This window comes from Archocentrus centrarchus, chromosome 7, assembly GCF_007364275.1.
Source record: "Archocentrus centrarchus isolate MPI-CPG fArcCen1 chromosome 7, fArcCen1, whole genome shotgun sequence".
Lineage (NCBI taxonomy): Eukaryota > Metazoa > Chordata > Actinopteri > Cichliformes > Cichlidae > Archocentrus > Archocentrus centrarchus.
The window spans coordinates 10,931,816-10,947,363 of NC_044352.1; the positions used below are offsets into that span (position 1 = coordinate 10,931,816).

General features: G+C 38.8%; 2 protein-coding genes across 3 annotated transcripts; one reads left to right on the forward strand and one right to left on the reverse strand.

Annotated features, from left to right (window-relative positions):
- Positions 1-221: 221 nt before the first annotated feature.
- LOC115783645 (F-box only protein 6-like) lies at positions 222-9,879 on the forward strand. The gene is made up of 6 exons (XM_030734567.1): positions 222-856; positions 6,963-7,212; positions 7,331-7,445; positions 7,563-7,658; positions 7,971-8,106; positions 8,186-9,879. The coding sequence occupies exons 1-6, from the start codon at positions 737-739 to the stop codon at positions 8,435-8,437; spliced, it is 969 nt and encodes a 322-aa protein (XP_030590427.1). The 5' UTR covers positions 222-736; the 3' UTR covers positions 8,438-9,879.
- LOC115783647 (cell division control protein 42 homolog) lies at positions 9,856-15,052 on the reverse strand. 2 transcript variants are annotated; one of them, XM_030734569.1, is made up of 6 exons: positions 14,887-15,052; positions 14,201-14,341; positions 14,030-14,102; positions 13,819-13,928; positions 11,870-12,067; positions 9,856-11,022 (listed from the first exon to the last, which is right to left on the reverse strand). In XM_030734569.1, the coding sequence occupies exons 2-6, from the start codon at positions 14,303-14,305 to the stop codon at positions 10,933-10,935; spliced, it is 576 nt and encodes a 191-aa protein (XP_030590429.1). In that variant the 5' UTR covers positions 14,306-14,341; positions 14,887-15,052; the 3' UTR covers positions 9,856-10,932. The 2 variants fall into 2 exon arrangements, with proteins under 2 accessions (XP_030590429.1, XP_030590428.1); XM_030734568.1 differs by lacking the exon at positions 9,856-11,022 and adding an exon at positions 11,103-11,688 and having other exon boundaries at positions 14,887-15,048.
- Positions 15,053-15,548: the final 496 nt, after the last annotated feature.

Consider the following 15,548-nt stretch of genomic DNA (forward strand, 5'->3'; position numbering starts at 1 on the left):
CTAGATTTTTCAACTTGCCACAACTTTTCTAGCATTTAAAAATGATTTTAAAAATCTTTCATTCTGTTACAAAGCTGGAAAAAAGATATGCCTTAAAACAATAATATAGATCAAATAAGCATAATATTTTATAGACATAATTTTATGAGTAGTGCGTATTTGACGTTGGAAATGTCCACGTTAAAAAAAAAAAATGAAAAGAAAAAAAAGAAAAGAAAATTCCCGGATGACACATACCGGAAGTCTCCGTGAAGGAAGCTCGAGTGTTTGCAAAGAACTGTGCTCGACGTACCCCGCGAATTTTCACGCTAAAGGGTGAACCTGTGTTCTTTAGTTGCTATAATCACTGTTTTTTACGCTCTGCTGTAGTATTTTAGTGTCTATCTCTGCCTCTGGGATAAAATAGTAACCTAGATTAACTGTCCGGAAGAGCAGCGTAACATGAAACTACAGCCGGTGAATTCCCGTAAGTGATTACTTCCACTATCGAAATTAAATGAATCACGTGTAGTTGGATAGATTTAGTCTTGTGAGTAACAGTGTGAGCTTTAACCTCGCTTTATAAACCGTGGGACCTTATCTCTAGCTGCACTTCCGCGTCTTCGGCTACGAATGGATCTCCACTGATGTCATTTTTAGGACAGCTGTATATTTTCAGCAGAGTTTCAGAAGCCATTTAGTGACATTAGGCTTTATTGCTCGTTGGGACATTTACGCTCTTGGTTCGCACCAAGGCATGAAGAGGAAAGCGAAAGTCATGGGTGCAAGTCACAGCAGTGATTCAGCGAGCTCAAGTGCTGGCGTGAGCTACCCTGGGTATAAAGCTGCAGCACAGCAGGGAGCCTCAGCCCAAGAGGTGAGTGACTTACGGGCCTCTCAATATAGGAAGTTTTACACTTGAACACACCACAACCTGGAAACATTTGGAATTCTGTTTTTATATTTAATCTTTGATCTCAAACCCTTAAACAGCACTGAGTCTGCAGCTGAGAGAATAAATATTAAAACTCTGGGGAGCAGGTTATGTTCAGAGTTCCAGTTTAAAATCTTCTGGAAGTCCCACATATTCACTGATTCTTTTATTCTACAGCAGGGCTATTCAATTAGCGGCCCGGGGGCCACATCCGGCCCGCGGACCCCCTTTGACTGGCCCACCCCCCGACTGACCCAACGTAAGCTACAAAAACGCAATTAAATCATATTTGCTGTGAGAGTTTTAAAAAATTCCCGCCCTTCCTCTTGTACTTGAACGCACCGCTTCCGGTATCGTAGCAACGCCATTTTAACCCTGCTTGGACTGATAAATGTGTTTATTTTACCCCAAAGACTGAACTCTAAGACTGAACGCATTAAGTCAGCTTTACTTTGAATTTGCAAAAGAAGCTTTAATTTTACAGTTATTAAATGTTCACTTGGTTTCTTTTGTTGAAATATTTAATGCACTGCCTCAGTTGGCCGTTCAAGTTCAACAAATGCACTTTTGCAAATACATCTAAAATGTTATAGAAGACTTTACTGTTGCAAAAGGTTGTTATTATTACATTGTTTTGTTTTCTTAATTAAACGTATGGTGAAATTTGCCTTGTTAAAAATATTCTAGTCAAGGTTTGGGCCAAATGTTAAAATTTGCAATGCACTTGAATTATTTTGCTCATCAATAAATGATGCAGTATAAAGCCTTTATTGTGAATTCTTTTATTTATTTTTATGATTTAGTTCAATTGGTAGCATATTTAGAGTTAAGGCTCAAGAAATAATGTAAGTAGGGGTCTCCGGCCCAGTGGCATCTCAAAATTTTCAAATCTGGCCCAGAAGAAAAAGTAATTGAATAGGCCTGTTCTACAGCATGTTTTAAGTGCGTTAAGTTTCCTCCTACTAAAACCACTGAATGAAGCGCAAACAATGTGTTGCATTGTCACGGGAATGTGCGTGTGTTCATTTGGCGATGGAGAAAATGTTGTTATACTTGATCCTAATCTGCTGCAAAGTTGCTTTTACAATTCAGGAATTGCAGCTACTAGAACACAGGAGACACACCAAGAATGTCTCTGATTGGAGTAGGTGACACTCATAGAGATCAGGACTTTTTTCCCTCCTGGGTCCCTACTCTTTGTTGCGGGCAACAATAAATTAAAAAAACTCCAGCTTAAAAATGTAGCTGGAAATGCATAGGAGGACTCAACAATACTGAACAGACCAATTGTATTAGGGCTGCGTCGGTGCAACACATAGTTACATCTCTAGGGAAGTGCAGGTCATGTTATAGGGTTTCATAGGGGTTTGCAGTTACACTGTGTGTGCTGCACAGAATCCCCGCTGAAACAAAAATTTCCTAGTAAGGGAAAAACAAAGTATCCACTGAAGCCACTCTGTACTTTTCATACTGTATTTTATTTATTTATTTCTCTTCTTGGTGCTTCTTCCATTACTCATGAGCTCCATTGTCGCTTCCTTGTCGCCCACTTGTCAGCTTGTCAGCATTTGCCCAATTCACTGCGTTATGCGCATCGAGCAAAGTGCAGTTAGGATTTTAGAGGACTTTATGGGAGCATTATTGCATTGGTTGAAAACTGCTCCACAAACAGACACAACTGTGGTAGCATAAATTAAGCATAAGGGGTGCTCGGCTGCAGCACTCTTTGCTTCGCACAGCCTTTGATAGACACACAACCTGCAGAGGCTCTTTGCCCACAGTTTAGTAATCATTTCTTCTTCCTCTATTTCATTTTTTTAAAAAAAGCCTAAAAAAGCATTGTATTGTTTAATAGCAATACTGAACCAAAAATGTTAGTGAATGTAAATTTCTCTTCAAGGGAATAAGTAGGTTACAATTACTAGTCAGCACACTTGATTAAGAAAAGTAAATGGAGTTCAAAATTTTTTAAACGGCTTTATTTCCACTCAGTTTGTCCTAAATTGAATTCCTGAACTTCTAATAACTTTCTTAATTTCACAGGACCTATATCAGTGCAGACACTATGTAGTTTTTTAAAATATATATATATATATATATAAAAACAACTTTGTACCAATATTATTTACTCATGATTAAACCGTTTATAATAAAACTAGCATTGGGAAATTCTTAGTCATACTGTGTTCACTGCTGTGAGCTGTAATAACTTCAATAGTTATAACTTCAATAGTTACTTCCTCCAAACCAGCAACATGTTTGTTAGATCCCATTCCTACTAGACTGTTCAAAGAAGTCTTTCCAATTATTGATGCTTCAATCTTAAAAATGATCAATCAGTCTTTATTAGTTGGCTATGTACCACAGACATTCAAGGTGGCTGTAATTAAACCTCTACTTAAAAAGCCATCACTTGACCCAGCTGTCTTAGCTAATTATAGGCCAATCTCCAACCTTCCTTTTCTCTCAAAGATTCTTGAAAGAGTAGTTGTAAAACAGCTAACTGATCATCTGCAGAGGAACGGTTTATTTGAAGAGTTTCAGTCAGGTTTCAGAATTCATCACAGTACAGAAACAGCATTAGTGAAGGTTACAAATGATCTTCTTAGAGCCTCTGACAGTGGACTCATCTCTGTTCTTGTCCTGTTGGACCTCAGTGCAGCTTTTGATACTGTTGACCATAACATTTTATTACAGAGATTAGAGCTTGCTATAGGTATTAAAGGTACTGCACTGCAGTGGTTTGAATCATATTTATCTCATAGACTCCAATTTGTTCATGTAAATGGGGAGTCTTCTTCACACACGAAGGTTAATTATGGAGTTCCACAGGGTTCTGTGCTAGGACCAATTTTATTTACATTATACATGCTTCCCTTAGGCAGTATTATTAGAAAGCACTGCATCAATTTTCATTGTTATGCAGATGATACTCAGCTTTACCTATCAATGAAGCCAGATGACACACATCAATTAATTAAACTGCAGGAATGTCTTAAAGACATTAAGGCCTGGATGACCTCTAATTTCCTGCTTCTAAATTCAGATAAAACTGAAATTCTTGTTCTCGGCCCCACAAATCTTAGAAACATGGTGTCTAACCAGATACTTACTCTGGATGGCATTACTTTGGCCTCCAGTAACACTGTGAGAAATCTTGGAGTCATTTTTGACCAGGATATGTCCTTCAATGCACATATTAAACAAATATGTAGGACCGCTTTTTTGCATTTGCGCAATATTTCTAAAATTAGAAACATCCTTTCTCAGAGTGATGCTGAAAAGCTCATTCATGCATTTATTACTTCTAGGCTGGATTATTGTAATTCATTATTATCAGGCTGTCCTAAAAGCTCCCTGAAAAGCCTTCAGCTGATCCAAAATGCTGCAGCTAGAGTACTGACAGGGACTAGAAAGAGAGAGCAGATTTCTCCCATATTGGCTTCTCTTCATTGGCTCCCTGTTAAATCTAGGATAGAATTTAAAATTCTTCTCCTCACATACAAGGTCTTGAATAATCAGGCACCATCTTATCTCAAAGACCTCATAGTACCATATCACCCCAACAGAGCACTTCGCTCTCAGACTGCTGGCTTACTTGTGGTTCCTAGGATACTTAAGAGTAGAATGGGAGGCAGAGCCTTCAGCTTTCAGGCGCCTCTTCTGTGGAACCAGCTCCCAGCTTGGATTCGGGAGACAGACACCCTCTCTATTTTTAAGATTAGGCTTAAAACTTTCCTTTATGATAAAGCTTATAGTTAGGGCTGGATCAGGTGACCCTGAACCATCCCTTAGTTATGCTGCTATAGGCCTAGGCTGCTGGGGGGTTCACATAATGCACTGTTTCTCATTCACCTTATTTACTTTGTTTGTACTCCACTCTGCATTTAATCATTAATTGATATTAATCTCTGGCTCTCTTCCACAGCATGTCTTTCTCTCCCCTCAGCCCAACCGGTCGCGGCAGATGACTGCCCCTCCCTGAGCCTGGTTCTGCTGGAGGTTTCTTCCTGTTAAAAGGGAGTTTTTCCTTTCCACTGTCGCCAAGTGCTTGCTCATAGGGGGTCGTTTTGACTGTTGGGTTTTCTCTGTATTATTGTAGGGTCTTTACCCACAATACAAAGCGCCTTGAGGCGACAGTTTGTTGTGATTTGGCGCTATATAAATAAAATTGAATTGAATTGAATTAATAGGTTATTCATACCCGTGGGCTACGCTGTGGTTAACACAACAATTAGCATAGATTTTATAGGACTTCCCCCTTTGTTGAGGCGCTAAGGGAACCCCTGTTAAAACTATGACACATTCCATTGCAGAGAATTTCCTCAGAAACCCAAACCTTTGGAGGGACTTGGGGCCTTTTCAAAGCGGGGACCATGATTTAATTGTGGTCTGAAAGTTCGGGAAATTTGGAGGTGAGGCTGGCAGTGCTGAACATCTGTGTCTGGAAGAGCGGCCTATTGCTATATTTCAGTCAGTTGCTTGAAGTTATCTTATGATCAATAGCGTGCCTTGTTTACTTTAAGGCGTACCACAGGAATTGCCATCGATAGCCAAAACGCATCACTATTTTAAAATAAAATCTGTATTCATGTTGTGGCAGAAATGCAGATAACATTCAGACAGTAGTTGGGAGCAGCCTTTTTGTTCCGTGGAAAAAAGCTTCTGAGACTAAAAGTGCCAGGAACTTTGGATCGATACTTGATTTTAAGTTTAGTTAATTTGTCCTTTAAGATCTGCTTCTCATGTATCCATTCCAGTGCTGCTGCTATGAGAGCTTGATCCCTGACAAATTACACAAGTTAAAGTTTTGCATTTCTAGTCACAAACTTCAAACTTGTGCAAGAATAGTGTGTCAGAGTGATCTGACATCCATGTGATGATGACTACATAGATGTCAGGCTGTGACTCAGAAACCCGCCCTACTATCCTACAAAGTTGATGGATTTTCCTCCATGTGACTCATCGTCTTCTTTAAGATGAAGAGTCAATATTTTCATTGACTGAACCACATCACACACGTGCAAGTGGTCTGACCAAGACTTCAACAGGCTAAAAAAGTGAAACTTTAAAGTGAATGTTGGCCAAATTTAAGGTTTTTGTTTTATTATGGTCAGAGTCACTGAACTTTATGAGGTTTGTATCACATTGGAGGTTTATTTGCCAACAAAGGGTGTTGTAGGTTTTCTCATCCTTCCAGATAAGGGGACACAGTGACTCATCTCCTAGATTAAAGAAGCCTGACTGGTCTTTTTTGGTGCTGAAGACACCAAAAAAAGTTCCAAAAGTCATCAACACAGCTAGGTCATCATATGTCAAAAAGGGAGCACTATTGTTTATTACGTCTTAGGACCTGACCAAATCAAGGGAGATTGCTTAAAATAAATTGCTTAAACAACCAATTTTGCAGCTGCAGAACCTTTTCTAATTCCCAGATCGAACAGAACAAACAAACAAACCCAGAACAAACAAACAAACAACAAAAAAAAACAGTCACAGCAGAACAGAGCATCACTTTAGCTGATTCCAGTTTAGCAACAGCCCTTATGCAGAAACAACAGTGAATACAGAGGTGCCTACCAGACAGATAACCTTTGGTTTCTAAGTTTTGTGATTAAAGCTCATTTAAATGCTACTGAAGTAGAAGAACAAAGGAAGATCATTTAGAGGGAATACAGATGTTTTATAGCAGCCCATCTGAGAGAAATTTGAGTGCACATGTTCCTTTTAAGTTAACAAATGCTTCTTACCTATTAGTTAAATTGTTCAGCAGCTAAAAAAAAAGGGAAAACAAGTGAGTCACAAGTGAGTGAAAAGGTCATGAATGAAATGTTTGGAAGGCAGATTAAAAAAAAAAAAAAAGCTTTTGTTTTGTTCTTTTTTTTGTTTGTGGAGATCACTACTGCTACAAAATGCTGATGTAGTTCAGATGGTGAGATTATCTAAACAGCTGAGGCTATTGATCCAGGTTCAGTGATAGAAAACGGAGCCGCTATTTTCAAAGCTTCACCTTATCAGGTCTCTCTCTCTTTTTATTTGTGTGTTCTAGTTCTTCCCCGTTCCTCTGGAGATCCTGGAGGAAATCTTCCTGCACGTTCCTCCCAATCAGGTGGTTTGTGTTTGTCGGCTGGTGTGCCAGCAGTGGAAAGAAGTGGCTGACAGTGAATCTTTGTGGAGAGAAAGATGTAGAAGAGAAGGATACAGCCTCCGCGATTGTTCCAAAATACCGCAAGACTGGAGGTTGTTTTACTTCTTACGCAAGAAGAGAAGGAATCTTCTCAAGAATACAAGAGGAGAAGGTCAGAATCCTTAAAGCTGAATTTACGCAACAATCAGTGATTTTAGAGCTGTTCTTTTCCTGCTGTCCCAAAAAATAAACTGCAAGCCTTCATGTTTTTTGTTTTGTTTTGTTTTTAGAAAAAATGAAGGGTTGGATTATAAAGCAGAATGGTGGTGATGGGTGGAGAGCAGAGGGTGTTATGGTGCCACATTCAAATGAAGTAGTCAAGAAAAACTTTGTGACCTCTTATGGGTGAGTATTTACCAGCGGTGGGCCAAAAAAGAAATGGCAATTATTATATATGCTTAATTCAAATGATGCACTAATATTAACTGTTAAACCATTTCAAACCCCTTTCTGTTTCTGTAGAATGTGCACAAAGGAGCAGCAGATCGATTTGGAGAAGGAAGGTTACAGCCCAGCCTTTATGGATCGCTTCCAACCAGTCATCAAAATATCTGACTGGTGAGAAGAATACACATGGCATACTTTGACAGCTCATTATGCAATTCTTTAGTTGCAAAAAGGATTCAGTAACACATCAAAATCTTTTCAAGTTTACGTACAACCATTACACACACGAGCACAATAGACTAGGAGTAAAATTGACATTTAGGTAAGCTGCTGTGATTTTTATTCTTTGAAACAAGAACTAGACAAAACTTGCTAATAACATAGAAATATGTCTCCATATTGCCTGAACAGTTCTGTAGAAAAAAACACGGTTTGATGTGATGGGTGATCCCTAATCTTTGTACGAATGCATCTTTGTAACAGGTATGCTCCACGATGGGATTGTGGATGTGAATATTTGATTGTTGTGCAGCTGCTGAATGCAAAGAAGCAGGTTGTCCAATCCTTTACTCCCGAGATTATTAGCTTTCAGCAGTGGAATGATCAGCAGTGGAAACAGGTATGTGCGAAACATAATGAAGTTTAGTGGCGGCGCTGAGCCCATAGGCAAATTTGGTTTACTGATGTTTATTTTTCAGATGATCCATGTTTTCCGGGACTATGGACCGGGAGTCAGATACATCCATTTTCTCCATGGCGGCAAGGACACACAGTTCTGGGCTGGATGGTATGGAATACGTGTCACAGACAGCAGCATTGAGATATGTCCAGCAGTGGATGTTGAGCCGCAGGCCGGTGTCCCCGTGAACTTGCCTAGAGAGAATTCCAATCCTGACTGCTGCGGAAGTAGAACCAGATTTTCCCAAAAAAAAGTCGCTGGAGATAAGTAGGGTTTGATGCAAAGGGTTTAATAACACACAAGGTCTGACAAAAACACAAGAAATCATTTAAGTGTCACTGTATGTTTGCCTTAAGCCAGTGAGTCAGCAAAGCCCACAGCAGCAAGAGAGACAAAAGACAAAGACTCCTGGGTTCATCCATAGGTTGGATAAGATTTCCCTACCCCTAACAGACCTCTTTCTTGAACTTCTAACATAAAGCATACAGTGTATCAATCCAGTATAAATATGACCACTCTTCCTACTAATAAAAGATACTATAAATGAGCACTATAACTATAACTATCATAGTTCTAACAGGCTATAGACATGTAGCCTAATTTCACATTATTTTATTACATCTTATTTACCATCCATTGTTTCCAAAGTAATTATTAATCTATGTGTACAAGGTTTGTCATAAAAAGTTTTTTTTTTCTTTTTAAATGGCTCAAACAAAGAACCTTGAAAAAAAAAAGTATGTATTCTATCTGTCTGCTTGTCTGTCTGTCTATAAAAATATAATATAAATAAAAACTCATGACACGTTTTGGAGTGATGAGATCTGAAAAGTTTTGACATATATACATGGTGAAACTGAAGTTATTTTTTTAATGTGTACATTTACTCGCTTGTCTGGAAGGCAGGATGTCTTAGTCCACATTATTGCCTCAATGATCCAGGTTGTTTTTGCAACCTAACACATTTGCCTTAAACATAATTGTGTTTCTTACTTTTCACTTTGTAGTGTGAGAATTGAATATAATTAACCACGTGCTTCAGAAGCCCACGTTAAAGCTATATTGTATAGATCATGAAATTTGTAAAAAGGAAGTAAATTATTTTGTGTCATCCAAGTGCAAATCTATACAGGCTTCTAGAAAAGTACAAGAAACCTTTAAAACCTTCCTCATCTTCCCCACAGTGACTAAAACGCCACGACCAGTGAAATTTACTATAAAATCTCTAACATGACCACAGGTTCATTGTTAATTATCCCCACACACGAGCCATTACAATCCCTGAAACGACTGCAGCTTTGCTCTCAGGCTCTTTTGTATCTGACTTTTCTTTTTCCTTCATATTCTTCAAAGTAAGGGTAAGAACATATTTGCAGTTACATGAAGGTATCAGTGGGTGATCTCATTATTTGTGGCAACAATTCCAGAATAACTGGTACAACTTTGTCAGTGGCTGACCTCTCACATTGCAGGGGAGAGGTCTGAATTCTGATCTAATCTTTTAGCGCTATTATTTGACTCACCAGCACTAGAACTATTTGTTTGCATTGACCTGGAATGCATTATTTATGCTAAAAATTTGTAATGGATGTTATTGCTGATGAACCTGTTTTGACAAATCTGTTTCAAATGTATGTGTAAATATATGCAGAGTCTTAAGTTTGAACCATCCAATCACATGACATCATGAAATTTTAAAAGTAAGATTTAATGATAATACTGTTTTATTGTGAAGTTTCATTACATGCAAAATACAGTCCAGCTTTGTCAAATTGAATAAAAAAAAAAAAACACATTTTCTGGTTAATGATTTCAGGGTCGCCTAGACTTCTCAGTCATCGGTAATGCACACAGTTTCAGTCAATAATTTACACGTTACTTTCACTATATGTACAACTGAAATCAAAAGCCTACAATCTAGGAATGGATATAGGTAAAGACAGATATCAGTTAAGTGATTTAATCATTTCCACAGGATCTCACACTGTTAGTGGTGCTGCAGAGTAGTGGCAGGTATGTTCAGTTTACAATATAAGTAACTAGCGGAGCATTAGGCATAAATACGCTTCCACAAAGTTCAGCTTTACCACCTTCTGATGATTGTTCAGGGCATAATTGACTTATTTCATGTTTACAACAAAAAGCAAATGAATGGGATATAATTGCACTCAAACTCATAGTAACTTAAATGGAGTGACGTTTGTGTACTATATAGATTTTCCACTTTTGTCAGAGCAAAGATGGAACATAACCTAGAAATGCCATATTCCATTAGGTTTCTTGCATCTACCTGAAGGCTATGTCATGATTGAAAAGACTATTAACCCTTTGAGAGGTGGAGCTTTCCCAAAGTGTTTGAAAAACAAACATTACATTTTATGACTTTAGCAGGATTTACAGCATGGCTTAAAGCTCTATTTTATAGGATTCTTGAAACAGGAACTCTATTAAAATATTGCATAATCAGTTATTTAGCAATGAAACCTCTGCAAAGATGAATCCAACATAATGTGGCCAAACCAAAACATTACTTCCAAGTGTTCCTTACAATTTCTAAAGTTTCAGCATTCATGTTGGTGTAGCAACCATTTCAGTGGCATCAAATTATGACAAACAGTATCAGTCTTACACAAAATATGTTTTAGGTTAAGTGAGAAGGCTAATATTTAAAAATATCTCAAGTCACAGTGGAATGTTCTTGTGCAGAAAACCTCTTCAGTACTGTTAACCTAGATTTGGAAATTGGTGTGAAGACTGTGACGAAACTTAGAGCAGAACACATTTACGTCTTTTCTTAGGTTCAGGGGGCTCCAGGGCAGCCAGTATTGCCTCATCAAACACATTCTTTAATCCTTTCTGTGGAAACAAAATATTTATATTCAAAACAAGAGCCATTTTCTGGATAGATGTGAGTGCAAAAGAAAGCTGAGCAGAAATGGAGCAGGGCAATCAAAATTGTCATTTATTGAAATAACATTATACAAGTCTCTCCTCATGATCAAGTTGTCTTAAAGACAAAAGCCCGTGGAAAATTTTGATGCTGCAGAAGAAAAAAAGTTATTACTGTCAAGGACAGTAGCACTGATGCTTAAGTTGGATACAACTGATGAGCTCAATACTGAGATAATAAAGGAATGTCAGTTCAAAAAAACCCAAAACAAAACAAAACTCAAGACACGTCAGGTTATACAGACTTGTACACAAGGTGCTGACAAAAGAAAGAACTAAAGATTGGCACCATCATCATAGGCAGCATGGGTAATTATTGAGATTAGGCCAAGTTGAAAAGAAAGCACAAATGAAAAAGAAAAAGGTTGACGAGTACATTGTTTTAAAGTCTGAAAGAGCATGGTGGTTATTTTAGTGACAAACATTTGTTTACAATGAATGAGCAGCAGATGATCGAGAGGCAAAGCAAGATTCAAGAAGACATCAGAACAAGCAGCATTTTCTCTTTCTCTGAGTTTCGGGGGGCTCTAAAGCAGCTAGGATAGCCTCATCAAATACGTTCTTCAATCCCCGCTAGAGAAAGAGGAAAAGAAGGGAGAAAGACAGGCACACAACACAGTGTTAAACGGAGACTTTAGGTAAGTGCTGTTAGCAAAACATAAGGCAAAGCATTATCACCCATGTTAAGATAGTATCATTTAAACACATGCTTGTTACAGCAGCTTTTAGTGTATTGTGTAATGTGAGCCCTTACCTGCGTTAGGGCTGAGCACTCAACATATTTGACTGCCTTAAGGTCACGAGCCAGCTTTTCCGCCGTCTCAGGAGTGATTGGCTTTTGTTTGTTCTTGGCTAACTTCTCCACTGTAGAGGGGTCATCACGCAGGTCAATCTGAGTGCCTACCAACAGGAATGGGGTCTTGGGACAGTGGTGAGTTATTTCAGGAACCCACTGATGAAGGAAGAAAACAAACAAAAACCCTTTAAAATACAGTGATTCAAAAATGATAAAACATTCCTCAGGAAATATGTACTTTTGGCTCCTCCCTTATTTCCCAAGGAGTCGCCACATGTTGATTTGGTCCACATATCTTGATGTGACAGGGCTTGGGACCGGGGAGCTTTCACATGTAAGGTGAATATGTTAATCACTACACCATAATATCTTCTTAAATTTTATATAACATGCAGCACGGTGATTGGCACTGTTGCCACACAGCAAGAAGGTCTGGGCTCAAACCCACCTTGGCCAGGGCCTTTCTACGTGGAGTTTGCATGTTGTTCCCGTGTTTGTGTGTTTTCTCTGGGTACTACGATTTCCTCCCACAGTCCAAAGACATGCCGTTAGTGGGGTTAGGTTAACTGGTGATTCTAAATTGCCCATAGGTGTGAATGTGAGTGTGAATAGTTGTGTGTCTCCGTGTTAACCCTGCGACAAGTTGTTGACCTGTACAGGATGTATCCTGCATCTCGCCCTATGACAGCTGGGATAGGCTTTATTAAACATAGAACAGGATGAAATGTGGGGGGCAAAGCAGTGACATAAACAAGAAGGAAAACAACTGAAAGAGAAAAAAGAAATGTGCATAGTTTACATTAAAATTAGTGTGTATGAGAGTTGTGTGTGATGTGATGTGTGGTTATGTGGATGTACATTATATGGGTATGTGAAGCTCTATTCAGTCCAAAAAGCAATATTATTGAACAAAAATAATAATAATGCCACCACCACTCCTACTAGTAATAATAATAATAATAATGAGAAGAAGAAAATAATAATCGCAACAATGAATAAACAGAAACAGATCAAGAAAATAATACATAATTAAAGATAATAATTATAGGACAGGAAATACAAATTATAATAAAGAGGGATTTTGGGTGGGAGCTGGGAAAGTATGTCTGTCATGACACCACCTGGACACCAGGGATGGCTCAGAATGGTCCTCATTAGAATTACCCATGGTGGGTCAGAGGGGGTCAATATTGGCCAGGTCAGCATTATTGCATATGGTGTACAATTCTGCTCATCTAGACCAGTTGGAGTGGCTTTGAGCTGTCCCCAGACCCTAAGGAGGAAGCTAATCCAATGCATGCCTACCCTAAGTGAAAACAGGCCCCCTGACCCTAAGGAGGGAGCCTGTTTATTAGAGGGGAGGAGGGTATTGATCTAGTGGGTTGTTGGTGAATGTATATTAGTGACCTGGCCTTCCTCCTCACAACATCTGTTCCTGAGGGTGATCCAAGTATAAATGGGTCAGCAACTGAGGCAAAAAAAAAAAAGGGGGGGGGGGGGGGGCTGTCTGGTTCCTAACCTCTCATCCCCTTTATATGCTTATTTGGACCATTATCTGTGGTACTCTGATCATGTGCATATTCCTGCAAAAACTGCCTCAAAAGGCCCTTCCGCCCTTTATTATAGAAGCAGCAAGAAAGAGAAACACTGAACAACACAATGTGCTGCTTTTAGAGTGAGGCATCACACAAAACTTAACCCTTTCTGTCTTTTAAGCAACTTGCCAATGAAACAATCTACAATAGAAAATGGTATTTGGAACAGTTACCTATATCTTCATTATCACTATTCCACATGGTAGAAATCGAGAAACTGGATTTTTGCAATTTTGGAATTGCTTAAAGTACAAAGAGTATCATGTCTCAAGATGAAAGAGGACAGTCATTAGAGTAACATCATATGCTTACCTTTTCTTTAACATTCTCAAATGAGGAAGGTGAAACAACTGAGAAACACACTAAGAAGACATCAGTCTGTGGGTAGCTTAGAGGTCGTAACCGGTCATAATCCTCCTGACCTAAGGAGAGACAACCCCAACACACACACGCACAAATAAATAATTTACCAAGAGACAAACTAAATAATTGTCCCCAATTTAATTAAGAAAACAAATCGTACCTGCTGTGTCAAATAAGCCAAGGGTGTATGGTTCACCCCCAATCATTACAGTTACTGCATAGTTGTCAAACACCTGTGACAGAAGAATAAGTTACATGTCAGACTATTTCTTACTTTTTCCATCTACCAGGATGCATATTAAAGTGAAAAAAAAACCAAAACAAAGCTTACTGTTGGTACATATTCAGAGGGGAATTTATTGGTGGTGTATGAAATCAACAGGCAAGTTTTTCCTACTGCTCCATCACCCACCACCACACACTTGATAGTCTGCATCTCTGTGCTTTCTGACGCTGCTGGCAATCACGCTACCTGCAAGAAAGGGGTTTAGGTGAAAACTCAACGGGGTTAGGACAATATTCAATAATTTAGAAACGTACAAACAATCTTAAGTAATTCAAGTGTTCCGATGTATCCACTGCGAACAATTTCTTAATGAAGCGGTGGGATCCAGGTGGAACAGCGGTGTTTTCTAGAATTAAACAGCTCAGTCACACCCCGCTATCAACAAAACTGTCTGAAGGCTAACGTTAGCTAATGACTCACTTACTTACTCGTTTAATTACCTTCGTAAGTTTAATATTTGAAAATAAGTTTATAGATCAGAAACACAATGGTACGATAACTACTTAAATAATTACTGGCGAAAGAAAGATGTCTGTGCATCATTTAGCAAACTCTGCTAACGCAATGCTAACTTGTTAGCTAGTTTAGCAGCCAATCGAATAACGTTGGCCTGTAAACAAACGCTCCCTTAGTTTCTCTAACCAAAGTCCATCTAGGAAACCGCAGCTCGAAAACAATATCAGACGACTGCACAACTTCACAATATGTCAGAAAATGTTTTAGCTACGTACCTGTGTCCCTCTATGTCTCTGCTAGCTAACGTTAGCAGTCTGTTTCGCCGGGCGTTGGCACCAGCGAGCAACAACTTGGTACAGCCAGTCTGCGAGGAGCCGAGTCCCGACTTCCACTACGACTTTCAAGCTAGACGGAATAGGACCGGGCAATAGTTTCAAAGTAAAACAGTTAGAAATTGCTACAAAACCCATTCTTTAGAAAAGCTAGTTCCCGAAGCGGATACATGGAAGTTAAAGTCAAATCTAAAGTTGTTATTCTGATGAGTTTTCCTTGTACGTAGTTTTCATATCATGTATAGACAAGACTCTTCGAGTTCCTTTTGTGCTTTTACTCTGAAAGGCAACTTCCTCTGGCGTTGTTAGGCGTCTTCACTCGAGTTTATGCGCGAGGTTCATGCAGCAGAAGAGGTGATGTCACCTCCTAAATTCCTCTCACTTCGCACCCTGCGCTGGAGCTCTGCACATATCCAGGTAAACGCCACACTCCATCTGAATGAGGTCAAAAGATTTAAATCAGACTCTGTCTAAATAAGATAAGATTATTACATTTAAATCTAATGCAAAAGTTTTCAGCCATCACTCATTTCTTTATATTTTGCTAGGAAAATAGGAAATACGTGCAGAAATTTATTGAAACTTGTAGCAACATACATGGAAAT